The 18058-nt window shown below is 53.6% G+C and overlaps 2 protein-coding genes across 3 annotated transcripts; both read right to left on the minus strand.

The window, feature by feature from the left end:
• Positions 1 to 1150: 1150 nt before the first annotated feature.
• FAM219B (family with sequence similarity 219 member B) lies at positions 1151 to 6036 on the minus strand. 2 transcript variants are annotated; one of them, XM_064157280.1, is made up of 6 exons: positions 5917 to 6036; positions 4087 to 4189; positions 3480 to 3570; positions 2150 to 2227; positions 1770 to 1818; positions 1151 to 1430 (listed from the first exon to the last, which is right to left on the minus strand). In XM_064157280.1, exons 1-6 carry the CDS (start codon positions 6025 to 6027, stop codon positions 1272 to 1274), a joined length of 591 nt encoding a protein of 196 aa, XP_064013350.1. In that variant the 5' UTR covers positions 6028 to 6036; the 3' UTR covers positions 1151 to 1271. The 2 variants fall into 2 exon arrangements, with proteins under 2 accessions (XP_064013350.1, XP_064013349.1); XM_064157279.1 differs by having other exon boundaries at positions 4087 to 4231.
• Positions 6037 to 8022: 1986 nt separating this feature from the next.
• LOC135182817 (cytochrome c oxidase subunit 5A, mitochondrial) lies at positions 8023 to 18058 on the minus strand. Its single transcript, XM_064157281.1, has 5 exons — positions 17928 to 18058; positions 11610 to 11726; positions 10626 to 10747; positions 9142 to 9264; positions 8023 to 8183 (listed from the first exon to the last, which is right to left on the minus strand). Exons 1-4 carry the CDS (start codon positions 18010 to 18012, stop codon positions 9151 to 9153), a joined length of 438 nt encoding a protein of 145 aa, XP_064013351.1. The 5' UTR covers positions 18013 to 18058; the 3' UTR covers positions 8023 to 8183; positions 9142 to 9150.

The raw sequence follows: 18058 nt of genomic DNA on the forward strand, positions 1-18058 counted from the left end.
ATCAGCCTGGGTGACAACACAGTTCCACAGGGAATCAGAACACTGTGGGGGGAAATGTGACAGAGGAGACACTCCCAAAATACATTTGGGTCAGGGGGAAAAGCCCTCCTGAGTGGGGCTACTGGGGGAAGTGGAGCTCAGCTCCCTGCCCCAGCACCAATACTCCCTCTGAGCACTTATCAAGTGCTCCCTTTAAGAAGTGAAACACCAGAAAAACACTGAACCACCCCAGTTTGGGTTTCTAAACAGGAACTATTTAAATAAGGTTCTTTATAAGAAGCTGATTGTCCCCAGTGTGGTAGAGCAGGACCATGATTTAAGGCAGCTTTTAAGGTTCACAGCAGATAGATTTGCCAGCCACCCCAAAATCTGTACCCAAAAGGAGCTGTGCAGAGCTGGCCATGGAGAGTCTGGGCTGCCCCTTGCCTGCCTCAAAGCAGCTTTGGGGAGAACTGGAACAAGCCATCAGCTCCAAACCCAGAACTTAACAGGTCACTCGAGAGGCAGAAAGCAGGGAGGTACCAGCCTGAGCAGTAGCTGCTGGTGGGTACAACAAATGCAGAGGCTCCAAGCTCAGGAGCTGGTCCCCATCTGCTCCAGTGGGTTCCCCCCTCATCTTCCCTGCTGCAATCTTTGGTTCAAATCAGCCTAGGCTTTGGGAGGAGGGAACCCAGCAGCAATTAACTGCGAGCAGCATGAGACAGGTAAAAGCAGCAGCTCGTTGCCAGCTAGTGTTCACCCCAGCCTCACTGGCTTGGCCTCAGCCTCCTGGGGAGGCAGGGTGACTAAAGTGAAAATAAATAGGAAAGGGATCTCAGGGCTTCCCAGTCCGGCCCCACACCATGGGCAGTTTGACCTCTTCATCAGGGAGGGCTGGGAAGGGTAACTCCATGTCCAGTGCCAGGTTCTGATCCTCACCGCGGCCAGTTCAAGGAGGAAGAAGGAACTGAGCAGCACTCCCCTGTTCCTTCCCTTCACACTCCCAGGGAGGTGCCCAGGCTTTGCCCCTCCTCCCTCCCTACCCCAGCCAGGCCACTTAAACGTCACTGTGCCACCTCTACCCACTACTGCTGAGCAGAAAGAAAAGTCCTTGAGGGTTGACAGGTTGCTGCTGCTCACTGCGGGTGGCACCGCAGCATCACTCACTCCTCAGCATCACTCACTCCTCGTGTCACCGTCCCAGCATGGGACACAGACACCAGGAGCCATCCCCCTGGGACACAAAGTGCTGGATTTTGACCTGTCCTTGCACGGGCCTGGCTGAGCAGCAGCTACTGGATCACACAGGAGAGGTTTTCTCCAAAACAACAGGGGCAGGAAGAGGAGGTGACAGGTTTTGGGGGGATGAGATCCAGATCTTCATCATCAGGGACCTCATCCAGGTGGTACCCATCCTGCAGCAGCTGCCGGCTCAGGTCCTGGTTCACCTGCTGGGAGTGGGGGAGGGGAACACACAAAAAAAGGCACAGCTGGTTAAAATGAGCCCCAGCTTAGACAAAATTTAGGTGGCAGGGCTCGTAGAGGGTAGGACTGTGAACAGAAGGGCATCACAGCCTTCCTCCAGTGCCTCGGTACGACAAGAAGCAGCAGAACCACAGCAGACAAGAGCTTCTCCTGGGCTGCAGCACCCCAACACCTAACCCCATGCACCCCCATCCACTGCACAAGCTTCCTGATCACCCCAGGGGTGATGTTTCACTTCACTCCCATACAGACCCCGAGGTGTAAAGGGGATGGGGACTACAACGGTGGGGTCAAACTGGACTTGCCTCAGCAGAGGAGTAGCCTGAGGAACATCTGGATCCCTGCTCCCCGTCACTAAGAGAAGAAGGAAATGGTCAGAGCCAACCAGGAAGCAACATCTTTGCTTGGGATGGATTAAAAAGGAATCTAGGAGGGGGCAAGGAAGGAATCCCAAGGGACCTGTAAAACCTGGGACAAGGGCAAAGAAGGAAGCTGGCAGTGTAATCCCAAGGGACCTGTTAAACCCGAGAGAAGGGGAGCGCTTCGCTGCCAAGAGGAACCTGCTACAACTGGGGATACTCTACAGGTGACAAAGGAAAATGAATCCCCACCAGAAGGCCAGCTCTGAGCCTGCAAGCCCTCCACCCCACCTCCTACAATCCCGGGGTATTTGCTCAGTCCCCACCTGTCGGAATCGAGCGAGACCAGGCTGTCATCTGCCGTCTGGCTGAGCGCTGTGTAGCCCTTGTTAAACTTCACCGACCTGCTGACAAGCAGAGGAGAGCCAGGGACAGGTGTTTTGGGGTGGAAATCCCAGAATCATAGGTTGGTTTGGGTGGAAAGGGATCTTTTAAAGTCTTCTAGTCCACCCTCGCTGCAGTCAGCAGGGACATCTGCAACTAGGGCAGGTTGCTCAGAGTCAGGATGGGACATCTACCACCTCTGTGAGCCAGGGTCTCATCACTCTCAGTGTCAAACACCTCCTTCTCCCCAGTTTGAATCTCCCTCTTTTAGGTCAAACAATCATCCCTTGTTCTGTCATGACAGGCCCTGCTTCAAAAGTCAGTCCCCAGCTTTCTTCTTGGCCCCTCTCAGCACTGCAAGGCCACCAGAAGGTCTCCCTGGAGCCTTCTCTTCTCCAGGCTGAATAAGCCCAACTCTCTCAGCCTGGTCTCACAGCAGAGGGCTTCCAGCCCTGCCAGCATTGTTGTGGCCTCCTCTGGGACCACTGCAAACAGGTCCCTGCTTTGCTGTGCTGAGGGCTCCAGAGCTAGCCCCAGCAGTGCAGGGGAATCTCAGCAGAGCACAACAGAGGGGCAGAATCCCCTCCCTGCCCATGCTGCTGGGGATCAGCCCAGGACAGGGTTTGCTCTGGGCCAGGAGCACTTGGTGCCAGCTCATACCCAGCTTTTCACCTCCCAGCACCCCCAAGTCCTTCATCCTCCAGCCTGTGCTAATACCAGGGGTTGCTCCAACCCAGGTGCAGGACCTTGCACTTGGCCTTGTTCAACCTCATGTGTTCTCACTTCTCAAGCTTGCCCAGGTCCCTCTGGATGGATCCCATTCCTCAGGCATGCCACCTGCACCACTAAGCTCAGTGTCATCTGCAGACTTGCTGAGGGTGCACTCAATCCCACTATATCATTAACAAAGACACTAAACAGAGGTCCCAGGCCCCTGAGGGACACCACTTGTCACCCTCAAGCTGCTGGACTGAGGAGCTAAGGCAGGAACCTTCAACTTGAATGTGCCCTTCCCACCCAGGTATTGCCCAGGGCCACCACAACCTAAGAATAAACTTCATCTAAGCTTTAGGCTCCCCAGTTTGATCCCCACAGCAAAGAGAAGCAGCTGCAGGGGCCCTTGCAAGGCAGAAAAGTGCTGTTGGTTGCTTGCTGGTCACAGCAAAGCCAGAGGACTGAGGTCCCCACTTCAGATTTTCAATCCTCTGTGTTCCCCATTCTTCCTAAGGAAGGAGAAAACTTATTCCAGGGGAAAGGAAAACAGGATCAGACCTTTTAGCTGCTGGCTTCTGCTGGTGCATCTTGGGTCCCCCCAGCAGCCCCTGCCTCCGCAGTGCTGCCTTCGCCAGCTCCCGCTGCCTCTCTGTAAGCCAAGCACAAGGGCAGAGCTGAAAACACCCCAAACTACTCCCCAGGGGGCTTTTTGGAGAGGTGGCAGGGTCACAGGATCACAGGCTCACAGATGTTAGGTGTTGGAAGGGACCCAAGATGATCATTGAGTCCAGTCCCCCTGCCAGAGCAGGACCAAACAATCTAGCTCAGGTCACAGAGGAACACATCCAGACAGGCCTGGAAAGGCTCCAGAGAAGGAGACTCCACAACCTCTCTGGGCAGCCTGTGCCAGTGCTCTGGGACCCTTACAGTAAAGAAGTATTAAAGTACAGTATTAAAGGAGTATTACAGTAAAGGGTATTAAAGGTCATAAGAGCATGAGGGGCATTACAGTGCATTCCATGAGGGGTTTTTGCTGAGGCTTTTGTATGGTTTTCTCCCAACCAGGAATAAAAAGGCCTTTTGGTCAGTCCTGCCCTCAGTGGGATATGCAGAATGTCTCCCCAGACTCCAACAGAACCCTTGGATGCCACCACCCATCACTTACGGAGCTTGGTGTGAAGGGAGGGAGGCTTGCTCATGATGTAGGGTCCTCTTTTCTCCACCACGTCCATCGCCTTGTTCGGCCTCTTGCTTTCAGCCCAAGTGAGCTGAAAAGCAAGGGAGAGCAGCACATTTAGGAGGACTTTCATCTGTGAGGGTGAAGTAAACTGGAGTCATCTCAAAGCACCTGTTTGTTCTTGAGGAACTGAAGGGCAGTGGGGATATCTGCCACCATGTCAGCTGGGCAGAGCTGTAGGGGACAGTTCCGTACTGTGAGGAAGAGGCAGAAGCAGCTGTATTGGCTGCTGAAGGCATTATTTGGGAATGGTGATGCCAAGTAAAAGCAGAAAACAGGAGTGTTGAGGACAGTTGGTGCAGGAGGGATGGGAAATTAGAGCAAGCAGTTACCAGAGAGAAGCCAGACAGGCCCTGAGATGCTGATCACAGAGCACAGCTGGGATTAGCTCAGTGCCCTGAGCTGGGATTAGCAGGACAGAGCCTTACAGGAGGGAATAACCCACAGGGAGCTGGGGCTGCCCAGGTATCTGCATTAAACCACACAGGCACCCAGACCTCTCTCTACAGCTGTGCCCCCCAGACAGCCCCCCCTTAGACAAGGCCCTGCCCTGGACCTCCACCTGTACACTCTCCATAGCCCATTGCACGCCCCCTAACCCTCTGTCACTTCTTTGTGCACACATTCCAGCCCTATGCTGCCCCACACATACCCCATGCTGCCCCTGTGCAGATGCCCAGACCTATACCATGCATGCACGCACCCCATACTGCCCCACACACATACTCCAGCCCTACAGCCCTGCACACCTGCCCTCTGCACACACACAGCCCCAGGCACATAGCCCCCAGTGCCCCCTCATGCAAATGCCTCAGCCCTATATCCCCCCCCCCCAAATACCCCAGCCTTGTAGCATCCCTGTGCAGATACCCCAGACCCATACAGCCCCATGCAGATACCCTGGCCCTATACCACCCACACACAGACACCCTAGCACTATACCATCCCTATGCACATACCACAGCCCTGTTCCACCCCTATGCAGAAATCTTGGCCCTGCCCCACCCCCATGCACATACTCCAGCTATAGATCAGCTCTGTCCTGATACCTCAGCCCTACACCTCACCTATGCACACCTCACCTATGCACACCTCCTATGCACACATCCCAGCCCTGCAGCCCCCATGCACATCCCCTGCACTGCCCCACGCACACATCCCAGCCCTGCAGCCCCCATGCACATCCCCTGCACTGCCCTATGCACACATCCCAGCCCTGCAGCCCCCATGCACATCCCCTGCACTGCCCCACGCACACATCCCAGCCCTGCAGCCCCCATGCACATCCCCTGCACTGCCCTATGCACACATCCCAGCCCTACAGCCCCCATGCACATCCCCTGCACTGCCCCACGCACACATCCCAGCCCCGCAGCCCCCACGCACACATCCCAGCCCTGCAGCCCCCATGCACATCCCCTGCACTGCCCCACGCACACATCCCAGCCCCGCAGCCCCCACGCACACATCCCAGCCCTGCAGCCCCCATGCACATCCCCTGCACTGCCCCACGCACACATCCCAGCACCACAGCCCCCATGCACATCCCCTGCACTGCCCCACGCACACATCGCAGCCCCGCAGCCCCCATGCACATCCCCTGCACTGCCCCACGCACACATCGCAGCCCCGCAGCCCCCATGCACATCCCCTGCACTGCCCCACGCACACATCGCAGCCCCGCAGCCCCCATGCACATCCCCTGCACTGCCTCATATTTCCCATACACACGCCATATCCTCCGCTCCCTGCACGCACCCCCGGGCCTCGTCGCACGCCAGCTCCACTGGCGGCGGAACCGGGACCAAGCCCAGCTCCGGGACCGGTCCCGGGACCAGCCCCGGCCCCTCCGCCGCCGCCCGTCGCCATGGCCGCTATTGCCCCGCCTCCGCCCCGCCCCCCTGCGCCGCCAGCCAATGGCAGCGCTCAGCGGCGGCACGCAGCCAATAGAAGGCGGGGTGTGGCAGGCCCCTGCGCCACGCGTGCGTAGAGCGGCGTCCCGGGGAGCTGGGGGGACGCCGGGACGGGCATGGGCTCATTCCGCCTGGCACAGCTGCTGCTGCGGCACGGAGAGCCCGTTCCCTACACAGAACCCTCGCTTCCTTCAAGATGCCATCTTTCTTGTGGGGATTTGCTTTTCCCCTCCTTCGTTCTGCTCAAAGCCCTGTCCGCGACAGGACGGAGAGGAAAACACAAACCCTATGCGGAGAGGCTGAGGGAGCTGGGGGTGTGCAGCCTGCAGCAGAGGACGCTCAGCGGTGATCTTGTTACTGTCTACAACTACCTGAAAGAACATTGTAGCCAGGTGGAGGGTGGCCTCTTCTCCCAGGCAACCAGCAATAGAACAAGGGGACACAGTCTCAAGTTGTGCTGGGGAAAGTCTAGGCTGGATGTTAGGAAGAAGTTCTTCCCAGAGAGAGTGATTGGCATTGGAATGGGCTGCCCAGGGAGGTGGTGGAGGCACCGTCCCTGGAGGTGTTCAAGAAAAGACTGGATGAGGCACTTAGTGCCATGATCTAGTTGACTGGATAGGGCTGGGTGCTAGGTTGGACTGGATGATCTTGGAGGTCTCTTCCAAAGTGGTTGATTCTATGATTCCTCAGATCCTGGAGCAGATCCCAGCCCAGCCACACCCCAGCCAAAGTACAGCCGGGGCAACCAGGAGCCTCCCAACAACTTGGTGCTTTCAAGCCTCCACCTCATCACAGGGACATGACTCCTCTGAGGTCCAGGGAGTCTGCAAAGTTCTTCTCCTCCACCTCTCCAGAGCAGGCTGGACCAGAGCATCACCATGTCCCCTGGATGGGTCCTTACTTGTCCCTTTCCAAAGGTGAAGCCAAATGCTTGACAAAGCCACCAGCACCATCCCTGGAGGTGTTCAAGAGGTGTATGGACATGGCACTTTGGGACATGGTTTATTGATCGTGGTGGTGCTAGGTTGATCACTTAGAGGTCTTTTTCAAACAAAACAATTCTATGATAATCTCTTACATGGTTATAATCTCTTAAGCCTCCTTGGCAGAGCACATTTAACAGTTTGTTTGAGAATCATAGAATCAAAGCATCAAGCAGGTTGGAAGAGAGCTCCAAGCTCAGACAGCCCAATCTAGCACCCAGCCCTGCCCAACCAACCAGACCATGGCACTAAGTGCCCCAGCCAGCCTTGGCTTCAACACCTCCAGCCACAGCCACTCCACCACCTCCCTGGGCAGCCCATTCCAATGCCAATCACTCTCTCTGCCAGGAACTTCCTCCTAACATCCAGCCTAGACCTGCCCTGGCACAGCTTCAGGCTGTGTCCCCTTCTTCTGGTGCTGCTTGCCTGGCAGAAGAGTCCAGCCCCACCTGGCTACAACCTCCTTTTCAGGTAGCTGCAGACAGCAATGAGCTCTGCCCTGAGCCTCCTCTTCTGCAGGCTGCACACCCCCAGCTCCCTCAGCCTCTCCTCACAGGGCTTGTGCTCCAGGCCCCTCCCCAGCCTTGCTGCCCTTCTCTCAACACCTTCCAGCACCTCAGCATCTCTCTGCAATGGAGGAGCCCAGAGCTGGACACAGCACTCAAGGTATGACCTGACCAGTGCTGAGTACAGGAGCAGAATAATCTTCCTTATCCTGCTGGCCACACTGTTCCTGAGCCAGCCCAGGATGCCATTGGCTCTCTTGGTCACCTGGGCACTCTGCTGCCTCACCTTCAGCTACTATCTCCCAGTACCCCCAGCTCCCTCTCTGCCTGGCCCCAGTCTGTAGCACTGCTTGGGGTTGTTGTGGCCAAAGTGTAGAACCCTGCCCTTGGCCTTGTTCAGCCTCATCCCTTTGGTTTGTTCCTTTTCCTCCTAAACCCAAAATAACCACATGCACCAGCACATCAGTCAAACCAGTTTTTCCTTTATTAGGTCCAACTTCCCATCACATACATTGTGACTCAATAAAGGAAGAAGTCATTTCAATCAAGGTAATATTTTAACATGTGTCTCCAGGCGCTGTGGTACAATCCGACGGCATCAGGGAAATGCTTGAGCAATGCACCTTGGAGAGAACACAAAAACATTACAGCAGCAGCTCAGGATTCCCACAGGGTTTCCATGGGATCTCAGGTGAATTATTTCCATCACTCACTCTTACACTCAAAGCCCAGTTTAACCCCCAGCCCACCAAATGCGGTCCATGCACTCCCAGTACTACTGCCTCAGTCCTCCCTTACACCAGAACACAGTGCCCCAGAGGAAGGAGGGCACAGACTAAAGACATCCAGAATTAAGAGCTATTTGCAGTCTGAGATCGGCCATTTCCTGAAGAGACTGCATTAAGAGTCTGCTTTTACTAAGCATGGCTTCCACCACGATTTATTTAGGGCTTAATTTTAGTCTAGGATTAGAGCACGTCAAGGTCTTGCCTTTAATCTGAACTCCTCATCAATCAGAGCAGCTGCTATTTAATAACAACACCTTCATGTGAGAGGCTTGGTTTACGATGAAGATCTAAACATCTTCATCACAGTTGCTTTCAAATTTAGGAAGTACTAAGCTCAGCTCTGCAAACAAACAAACAGTTAAAAACAATCTGGCCTTCCAAGACTAAGTTTGTGCATTCCTGGTGGAAATGATCCAGCCATTTGCTAAAAACACTGATGGTGGACAAGTTGATGGGATGCAGAGGTCAACACACTGCCTGGGTGCTGCAACAACCACTGTCTGGCAGCTCCTCTCTAGGAATTTCTGGGAGGTTGGGTATGGTGACCAACCACACTGTTCCCTTAGGGAATTGCACTGTTCCTTTTGGAAGCCACCTTTGAAAAGGGGTGATACCTTTTTTCAAGGAGACCTGTACTTACAAAGGTTATTTATTTGGAGAATGGCATTACAAGCTTGAGCTTTCCAGCCTTTCAAACACTCATGAAGACAAGGAAGGGCTCTGTCCTTGCCAGGAGAGTTGTAGGGCACTGGAGTCCCATGCCAAGAGTCTCAGAAGCAACAGCATCCCTTACCGATAAGGTTTATGCCTTGTCCAGGCCCAGTTCCTCTGGAGTGGAAATTCCCAGTTCACTCAAAGTTGGTCTAAGTTCCTGGATAACATAGGGATAGATTTCCTTGTGAGGTCCTGCCTTGTCCTAAACAAAAAAAGAAATGGTGTTATTTCCACAGCAAGACGCTGGCAAGGTCCACCAGATGCTGGTGAGGTTTGCAGTCTGGGCTGTTCACAAAAGGATCTGTGGCCTGACCCATCTCCTGCTCTGCAAACTAGCCCAAGGAGTGCTTACACCTTAGCTAAGGGTATGAAAATGGTTTCTCATCATGAAACTAGGAACAAAATGCTTACAGCTTAGGAAAGGGTATGAAAATGGTTTCTCATCAGGAAACTAGGAACAAAATTTGAAGCAGACCTAAGAGAAACCTTGCTTGAAAATCAAGGGAAAACCATCACCCCTTGAGTGATATTTAAGTGGAGCACTAGGAAGAGTATATGTTTGTCCCCAGGTTCTGACAAGCAGAGCTGTGGGGACGAAAGGACAGAAGGAAACCCCAAAGAGATAAGGCACGATGAAAGCTTTCTTCCATTGGTCTTACATCTCTAAAACCACTGACAAGGGTTTCAGTTTTACACAAGCACACAGAAAGCAGAAATGGCAAACTTGAGAAGCCACTGGCTGTGGAATCAAGTTTTAAGTCAGTGCATTTGACAGCTAACAAAAAGACCTCCACATCTGTCCTTTGCAGTTGGAAGAGCAAAGCTGTTGGCTTCTGTGACTGAAATGGAACTCCTGGCTCCATTCCCACCCACATCAACTCCCCTCTTCAGTGAAAGTTGGGCTCAGGTTTCAAAGTGCTGGTTTATGCTGTTTCTCAAGCCTGCACAGCTCCCCCCAGTCACTCCTCCCAGCCAGCTCAGTGCTGCCTTTGCCTGAGATGCTTCTAGTACTGCTCAGTAAAGAAACAAAACAAAGGGAGAGAAATCCTTAAAGACTTTCCCACCAGAGTCAGCATCTTTTGTGAATCATAGAATGGTCTGGGTTGGAAGGGACCCCCAAAGGTCGCCCAGTCCAACTCCCCCTGCAGTCAGCAGGGACATCCTCAACTAGATCAGGTTGCCTAGAGCCCTGTTAAGCCTCACCTTGAATATCTCCATAGATGGGGCCTCAGCTACTTCCCTGGGCAACATCTTGCAGTGTTCCACCACCCTCATGGTGCAGAACTTGCTCCTAACATCCAGTTTAAGTCTTTTCTCTAGTCTGAAGCCATTGCCCTTCATCCTATTACTACAAGAAAGAGTATTTTACTCGTAGCTGTGCTGCCTCAGAACGATTATGTCAGGCCACCGAGAACACACTCACAATGAAGCTATTGATTCTGGCAGCAGGAAATAGTGGATTCCCTTCACACCACCACCAGCAAGCCAAGAAAAACTCCTCTGCTGCTGGGCTTCCAGCAACTCCAACACAGCAGTTACACCCCAGGCTGCCACTCCACTCACCTTTACAACTTCTAGGATGCGGACAGCACTGGCAAAGTCATTTAACCGTCTGCATGCCCTCAGAGCTGCGTCGATGATTTTTGGTTCAGGAACCAGGTCATAACCCACCAGCGTGTTTATGCCTGTGCACGGAAAGAAAGAGCAAGAGGAACTTGGCTTCAGTGCATCGTGCCAAGAAAAGGCACCTGCTGAGCACCACTTTGCTCCCCTCCGTGGAAGGACGAAGTATTACTGCACCATTACAAGCTGAATACAATTTTGAGGACACACGTGGAGAGCCGAAGGTTTTCTGTTGCTTTTCTCCCTCTCACTGCTGTAGATGTTCAGATATTTTAAGTGGATTTCATGAAATCCCAGTTGGAACCATGCTCCCAAAAGAAGGCAGGCTCTGGCACACAGCACATCAGTTAGGGAATCATGAAGAAAAGGAAATTACTTCATCCCTACAACTCAAGCTGCTGCCTATTCCTTCCTCTCCCTCCCAAGGGAAGAGGCCAACACCTTGTCATCCAAGTGATGCTGGCACGATCCCTCTGGCTGTTATGAAAACACATTTTAAAGCCCTAATTGGGGTTAATTTAACAGGAGCTGGCAATTTCACAGCAAATAACAGCAGGAGGCGACCACACAGTCTACAGTGAGGTAAGGCCGAGCCACGGAGTCAAAGTCCAAAGGAATGTGTGTGTGGTTGTACACAAAGCAACAGCTGAGCTCAAATATGCTTTCCTCAGAGCAAACATTTATTTCTCCCCCACCTAGATGTTAAAATGCCTGTTCTGGAGCACTAAAACTTACAAGCATAGGCACACAGGAACAGAGAGGCAACAAATAAGGCTCACAGAGTGCCTCACCCTGACTGGGTATTTACAGGATTTCTCTCCCACACCACGCTCATAGTTCTCAGTACTTCTGCTATCCAACAGCAAGATTAAAGTTAATTCTGGGTTACAAGATGATCAGTTCTTCCTCTTTCCTTCAACTTACCTTTCCTGAGCTCCCAGGCATCGATATCTGGCTTGTTGAAATAAGTCACCCAGCGAGCATCGAATTCTTCATCTGATTCTTGTGACCCATGGGAGTAGCAGCGGGCATGCAGTACAGCTGAGGGCAAAAAGAAAGGAAGGGACTCTGAGCAAGCCAAAAAGAACTCTGACCAAAACCCATAAACCACCAATTTTGCTCCCTGGAGTCAGCATGGATTCATCCTCAGTCTGAATTAGTCCTCAGGCCGAATTAGTCCTCAGCCCAAGATGAATATAGCTAACTAAAAGCTGTGTTCTGTGGCAAGGTGTCTACCTTCTGCTCTACATTAGGCTTCTGAAGTCATTCTAGGTCCTTTGGACAGAGCAGGATTAATTAATGAGAGGAGGACACACAGGAGAACATCAACTCTGTATAACCAGTCCTTGAAAAGAGCTTTCTGGGGTCCCTGTTTCTATGGAACACAGGAATTTTCCCTCTTCCTAGAGTCAAGCCAGAGAAATGCAACATCCATGTACATGAAGCATCATGCTTGTTCTGTCCCACACACTGGACCATTCTCACACCTTTGTCAATCCAAGGAGTTTAGCTACAGGAATCCTGCTTTGGCAGGGGAGTTGGACTCAATGATCTATCTGAAGCTCCCTTCCAGCCCCTAACACTGTGACTCTCCTTCAACCCATAACAGTTATATTGTTATCCACTTAAGATGAACACATTAGTTTATCCTGGAGTAACCTCCTACTTACAAAATTTGCTCCAAAGCTGATTTTGTAAGCCAGGAAAAGTAGATTTCCCAACTAACAGGCTGACTTTGATGGATGACTCAACAGCAACGAACTGCTGGTCCCCAACTCCACCACAAATTCAGAAGCTTGTTTGAAAATGGCTTTAGGGATCTGTGCAAAAGGAGCTGACTCTAACCCTAAAGGCTCTCAAAACCAAAAGGATCAGAGAGATTTTTTCCAACAGGCTAATGAAGGGTTGAAGGAGACCAAAAAAAAAGAATGAAAAAAAACACTGCTGCCTCCACATCTAAGGGGTGGAACAAGATCATAGAATCAAGCAGTTTGGAAGAGAGCTCCAAGCTCACCCAGCCCAATCTAGCACCCAGCCCTGGCCAGTCATAGAATCAAGGTTGGAAGAGAGCTCCAAGCTCAGCCAGCCCAACCTAGCACCCAGCCCTGCCCAACCAACCAGACCATGGCACTAAGTGCCCCAGCCAGGCTTGGATCCAACACCTCCAGCAACAGCCACTCCACCACCTCCCTGGGCAGCCCATTCCAATGCCAATCACTCTCTCTGACAACAACTTCCTCCTCACAGCCAGCCTAGACCTGCCCTGGCACAGCTCAAGGCTGTGTCTCCTTCCTCTGGTGCTGGCTGCCTGGCAGCAGAGCCCAACCCCAGCTGGCTACAGCCTCCCTGCAGGCAGCTGCAGGCAGCAATGAGCTCTGCCCTGAGCCTCCTCTGCTGCAGGCTGCACCCCCCCAGCTCCCTCAGCCTCTCCTCACAGGGCTGTGCTCCAGGCCCCTCCCCAGCCTTGCTGCCCTTCTCCAAACACCTTCCAGCACCTCAACAGCTCTCTACAATTCAGGAGCCCAGAACTGGACACAGCACTGCAGGGGTGGCCTGAGCAGTGCTGAGCACAGGGGCACAAGAACCTCTCTTGTCCTGCTGCCCACACCGCTCCTGAGCCAGCCCAGGATGCCACTGGCTCTGCTGCCCACCTGGGCACTGCTGCCTCCTCTGCAGCTCCTCTCTGCCAGCACCCCCAGCTCCCTCTCTGCCTGCCTGCTCTCAGCCACTCTGGCCCCAGCCTCTAGTGCTGCTTGGGGTTGTTGTAGCCAAAGGGCAGAACCCTGCACTTGGCCTTGTTTAATCTCATCCCATTGGCTTCTGCCCACCCATGCAGCCTGGAAACGTCCCTCTGAGGGTCCCTTCCAACCTGATCCATTCTGTGATCTATCCAAGAAAAATCCCTGGATCCTGAGATTGGAATTGCATTAATATTTGATGACTAACAAAGCACTGCAGTAGGTTGCACTCCAACAAACAAGGCTGATACGGTCAGGAACTCACTGTGGCTCTCTGCACCACTCTTCACCACAAGTTGTATTCTTTTTGTTTTTTATCTTTTGGTCTTATGTTTAACCCACCAAGGCTGGAAGAGTTTCCCAACAGGAATTAAAATCCAGCTCCACCCTCACTAGAGCTGTGCTGGGTCCTCCCTGCAAAGCTCGAGCAGCCTGCAAGCTGCTTCACAGGTAGAACATCAGCTTGGATAGGGACTGCTTCCTCTCCCCATTGTCCATTTCACTCTGCTAATGTTCAGAGAGGTCACCCACCAGCTGTGACCTTGCCAGCATCAAGCTCTGCTTCAGAGAAGTCACAGACAGGAAGACACTTTTCTTTCTTAACCTTGCATCAACTAGAGCTTGCTCTCTACAACTCCCTGAAAGGAGGCTGGAATAAGGTCGGGGTTGGTCTCTTCTTCCTAGTAACAAGTGACAGGACAAGACTTAGCTTTGATGTTAGGAACAAGTTCTTTACTATGAGGGTGGTGGAACACTGCAAGAGGTTGCCCAGGGAGGTGGCTGGAGCCCCATTCCTGGAGATATTCAAAGTGAGGCTCAACAGGGCTGTGGGCAACCTGATCTAGTTGAGGGATGACCCTGCTGACTGCAGAGGGGGTTGGACTGGATGAGCTTCAGAGGTCCCTTCCAATCCAAACTACTCCCTGCTTCTATGATTCTTTGCTGCACCTAATTCTTGGTGCTGGCTGACACACGCTGGGCAACTGAGCAGGTGGACTTTCCCCTCCATCCTCCTCTGCACGATACTCAGTTTCTAGTGCCCCTATCTGTTGTGCAAGGGCAGATGGCAAGACTGAGAAGACCAGGAGGGGGCTCCCCTGCCTCTGTGGGGGGCAGACCTGCCTCCACTCCCCTTCATCTCCTGGGTCTCCTCCTTTACCCGTTTTGTCTGGGTAGCAAGAGGAAACGGAATTCTCTACTGCTTGTGCAGCCCTCACCTGCTGCCCCTCCCTTGGGGAGCCTGGAGAAGAGAAAGCTTTGAGGAGACCTGATTATAGCCTTTCAGTTCTGAAGGGGGCCTACAGGAAGGATGGGGAGGGACTACTGACAAGGTCTTGTGATGACAGGACAAGGGGTAATGGGTTTGAACTGGCAGAGGGGAGATTCAAACTAGATGTTAGGAAGAAGTTCTTTGCAGTGAGGGTGGTGAGACATTGGCACAGGTTGCCCAGGGAGGTTGTGGCTGCTCCCTCCCTGGAGGTGTTCAGGACCAGACTTGATGAGGCCTTGGGCGACCTGTTCTAATGGGAGGTCTATGGCAGGAGGTTGGAACTGGATGAGCTTTGAGGTCCCTTCCAATCTAAACCATTCTATGATTCTAAGAAATGGCCTCAAGTTGCCCCAAGGGAGGCTTAGGTTGGACATCAGAAGAAACTTCTTGACTGAAAAGGTTCCCAAAGACAGGGCACAGGTTGCCCAGAGAAGTGGCTGAATCCCCTTCCCTGGAATGTTTCAGAGGCAGATATGTGGTGCTGAGGGACGTGGGTTAGCACCAAGCTTGGTAGAGCTAGAGAATGGTTAGACTGGATGATCTTGAAGGTCTTTTCCAACCAAAACAATTCCCAGGTGTTATGAACTACTCACACTAACCAACCACCAAACCCTCATTTAAATGAGGGTACTCCAAACTGGGCTGTATCACTGCATCTTTCCCAGATATACTCTGATGAGCACAGTGCCCAGCATGCTGTTAAAGCATCTCCTTAAAGATATCCCTGCTGACTGCAGAGGGGTTGGATGAGATGACCTTTGAGAGTCACTTCCAACCTGCTGCATTCTGTGACTCTGTCTTAATTCTCCATAAACATAATGGAACATTTGAACAAAGTCCACAGCAATCTGTGTCCAGAGAAGGGCCACTGGGTTGATCAGAGGGCTGCAGCAGCTCTGCTATGAGCACAGACTGAAAGAGCTGGGGCTGTGCAGGCTGGAGCAGAGGAGGCTCCCAGGGGATCTTCTTGTGGCCTTGCAGGGTCTGAAGTGGGCTACAAAAAAGCTGGGAAGGGACTTTTTAGGCTGTGAGGGAGTGATAGGACTGGGGGGAATGGAGCAAAGATGTAGATGGGTAGGTTCAGACTGCACATGAGATGGAAGTTGTTGAGCAGGAGAGTGGTGAGAGGTTGGAATGGGTTGCCCAGGGAGGGGGTTGAGGCCCCATGGCTGGAGGGGGTTGAGGCCAGGCTGGCTGAGGCTGTGGTGAGGCTGCTCTAGGGTAGGGTGTCCCTGGGCATGGCAGGGGGGTTGGATCTAGATGATCCTCGTGCTCCCTTCCAACCTGGACTGATTCTAGGATTAATTTCAAGAGAAACCTCTAAGCTCATTCAACTGCAGCCCAAACCAAGTGCAGTCCAGGTTTTGGGCAAAATCCAACATGGTCCAACATTCCAGCTACGTTCTTGGTGTACAAAATGCTTCCCATGCCATGCCAACAGCTTGATTTTGTTTTCTCTCCACAATGAGGTAAGGGAAACCCAAATGTCAGCCAAGCCAGGACGATAATGCTCTTCTGCTGTTCCCTAGGGAGATTCCCCATCCTCCCCCCAGCTCCAAATCACACCTTTGACCCTGCTTTCTCCAGTGCTGAGCTGAGCTCTGGGCAGCAGTCCCTGCAAATACTCCTGAAGGCAGGGAGGGAGTGAGGGGACACTACTGAAAAGCTCACTTGGAGGACAACATTTTTCCTTCTCCTAAACACAGAGCAAAGCCTAGAGAGTACTAGCAAATCCCAGTTACAGAAAAGCCTAGGTGGCTCTCAAATACCACCCTTAAGTCAAGAAATTAAAGTCTCTTTCCACTGAGTGCTCAACAAACCCACTTCCTTTAGTCCTAAACAAAGGAAGGACTCAACTGGACCAGAAAAATCCTGAAAATAAAGATGAATTTGAACTCTGGATTTCCAGGATGCGTTTGTCAACTGCTGATGCTTCTTTCCCACCCTTTGTCTTCCACGCTAAGGCTTCTACCTCTCCTCTGCAGACAGGACTCTGCCAGCCACTCTGGGTGCCTCCCATTTCAGTGAGGTCCATCAAGGTCACCGTCACAGGGCCGATGCCTGTGTGACAGCTGAACCATGCCAACCTGTCTAGGGGGGAAGTTCTCAACTCAAGAAGCAAAGGGCAAGCACGTTGGCAAAGGGGCATTTTCAAGCCAACTCAACAGGCTGCCGAGAGCCAGAGAAGTCCCAAATGGTCCCATTTAACATATCTAAAGCCACATTAAAGCCTCCCCAAGCGTCAGGACTTGCCAGCTCTCCCTGTTAGCGAGCACAGAAAGAGAGCACACATCACGAGGAGCATTCATTTACTGGAAACGGCAAGAAGCAGCCCAGGGCTCCATGTGCCTTGGCTGCAGAACGCTTTGTGGCACGACAGAAGGTAAACCTACACCCAGGGGCACGGGAGATGAACCCAAGGTGCTCACCGGGCCGAAACACGACCGCTCGGGGCCACCAGCAACGGCGACTCGGGTCAGGAGTGTTAAGCGAGGGCGTTTGTAATACAAGACCTTGGGAAAGGAGAACATGGAGCCTGCCGATTAGCGACGGCGTGGAGAAGCCTGAGCAGCAGCGGAGGCACACGCAGTGCTCAGGGCGGTTTCATGCCTGCTAACTGGCTATTAACTGAGCCGTGCGGACAGTGCCTCCTCTGCAGTCTCCGTATTCGAGCTCCGGTTCCCAACTCACTCCGCACTGCCTATGGCTGCTGCTCTTTCTCTAACCACCGAGGTGTTAATGAGGGGGGCAAAAGGAAGCCAGGCGCTGGATGGCGCAGAGCTGCCCCGTCCCGATCGCCCCCGGGGCCGGAGGAGAGCGCCGGTATCCCCCCGTGACCCCCCGTGCCAAGCCCGAGCAGCCAGCTGCAGAGGTCACCGTCAATGTCACCTTCACAGGAGACCCGGGGAGATCGCCACCGCCCCCCCGCCTACCGGCCCGGCAAAGGGCCCAGTGTCCTGCCGGCGGCGGCGGGGACAGCAACAGCTGGAGGTTACCGGGGGCGGCGGGAGCGCGGCGGCTGCCGGGCGCGATGGAGGCGGCGCGCACTAGGCCGCAGCCGCAGCCTGCCCTCGAGTGACGCCGCTGGGTCACCGCAAGGACACGGCCACACCGGCCGGGCGCCGCCGCCCTCCTGCCATCGCCCCCCCGCCCGGCCCCCGGGCCGAGCCGTACCGGGGAGGGGTGGGTGCAGAGCGGCGGGAAAGGTCGCGGGCCGGCGGGCGGCCTGCTCACCTGCGGGGCCGGCAGGCCGGCGGACGGTGGAGCGGAGGCCGGCGGCGGCGCAGCGGCGGAGGAGCGCGGCGGCAGAGGCCAGCATGGCGGGGAGCACCGGGCAGCACCGGGGGCGCGCACCGCTCGCTCCG

The sequence above is a fragment of the Pogoniulus pusillus genome, chromosome 17, assembly GCF_015220805.1.
Source record: "Pogoniulus pusillus isolate bPogPus1 chromosome 17, bPogPus1.pri, whole genome shotgun sequence".
Lineage (NCBI taxonomy): Eukaryota > Metazoa > Chordata > Aves > Piciformes > Lybiidae > Pogoniulus > Pogoniulus pusillus.

Bases quoted from the DNA above. Each gene is read 5' to 3' on its own strand.
- LOC135182817 (XM_064157281.1), bottom strand. From the start codon at position 18,012: ATGCTGGCCTCTGCCGCCGCGCTCCTCCGCCGCTGCGCCGCCGCCGGC. The intron at 11,727-17,927 runs GTGAGCAGGCCG...TTTTGCCCTCAG, and splicing joins CCGGCCTGCCGGCCCCGCAG to CTGTACTGCATGCCCGCTGC. The intron at 9,265-10,625 runs GTGAGTGGAGTG...TTTTTTGTTTAG, and splicing joins GCATCCTAGAAGTTGTAAAG to GACAAGGCAGGACCTCACAA.
- FAM219B (XM_064157279.1), bottom strand. From the start codon at position 6,027: ATGGCGACGGGCGGCGGCGGAGGGGCCGGGGCTGGTCCCGGGACCGGT. The intron at 1,819-2,149 runs GTGGGGACTGAG...TTCTTCTCTTAG, and splicing joins GTCTCGCTCGATTCCGACAG to TGACGGGGAGCAGGGATCCA. The intron at 1,431-1,769 runs GCAAGTCCAGTT...CCCCACTCCCAG, and splicing joins CAGGCTACTCCTCTGCTGAG to CAGGTGAACCAGGACCTGAG.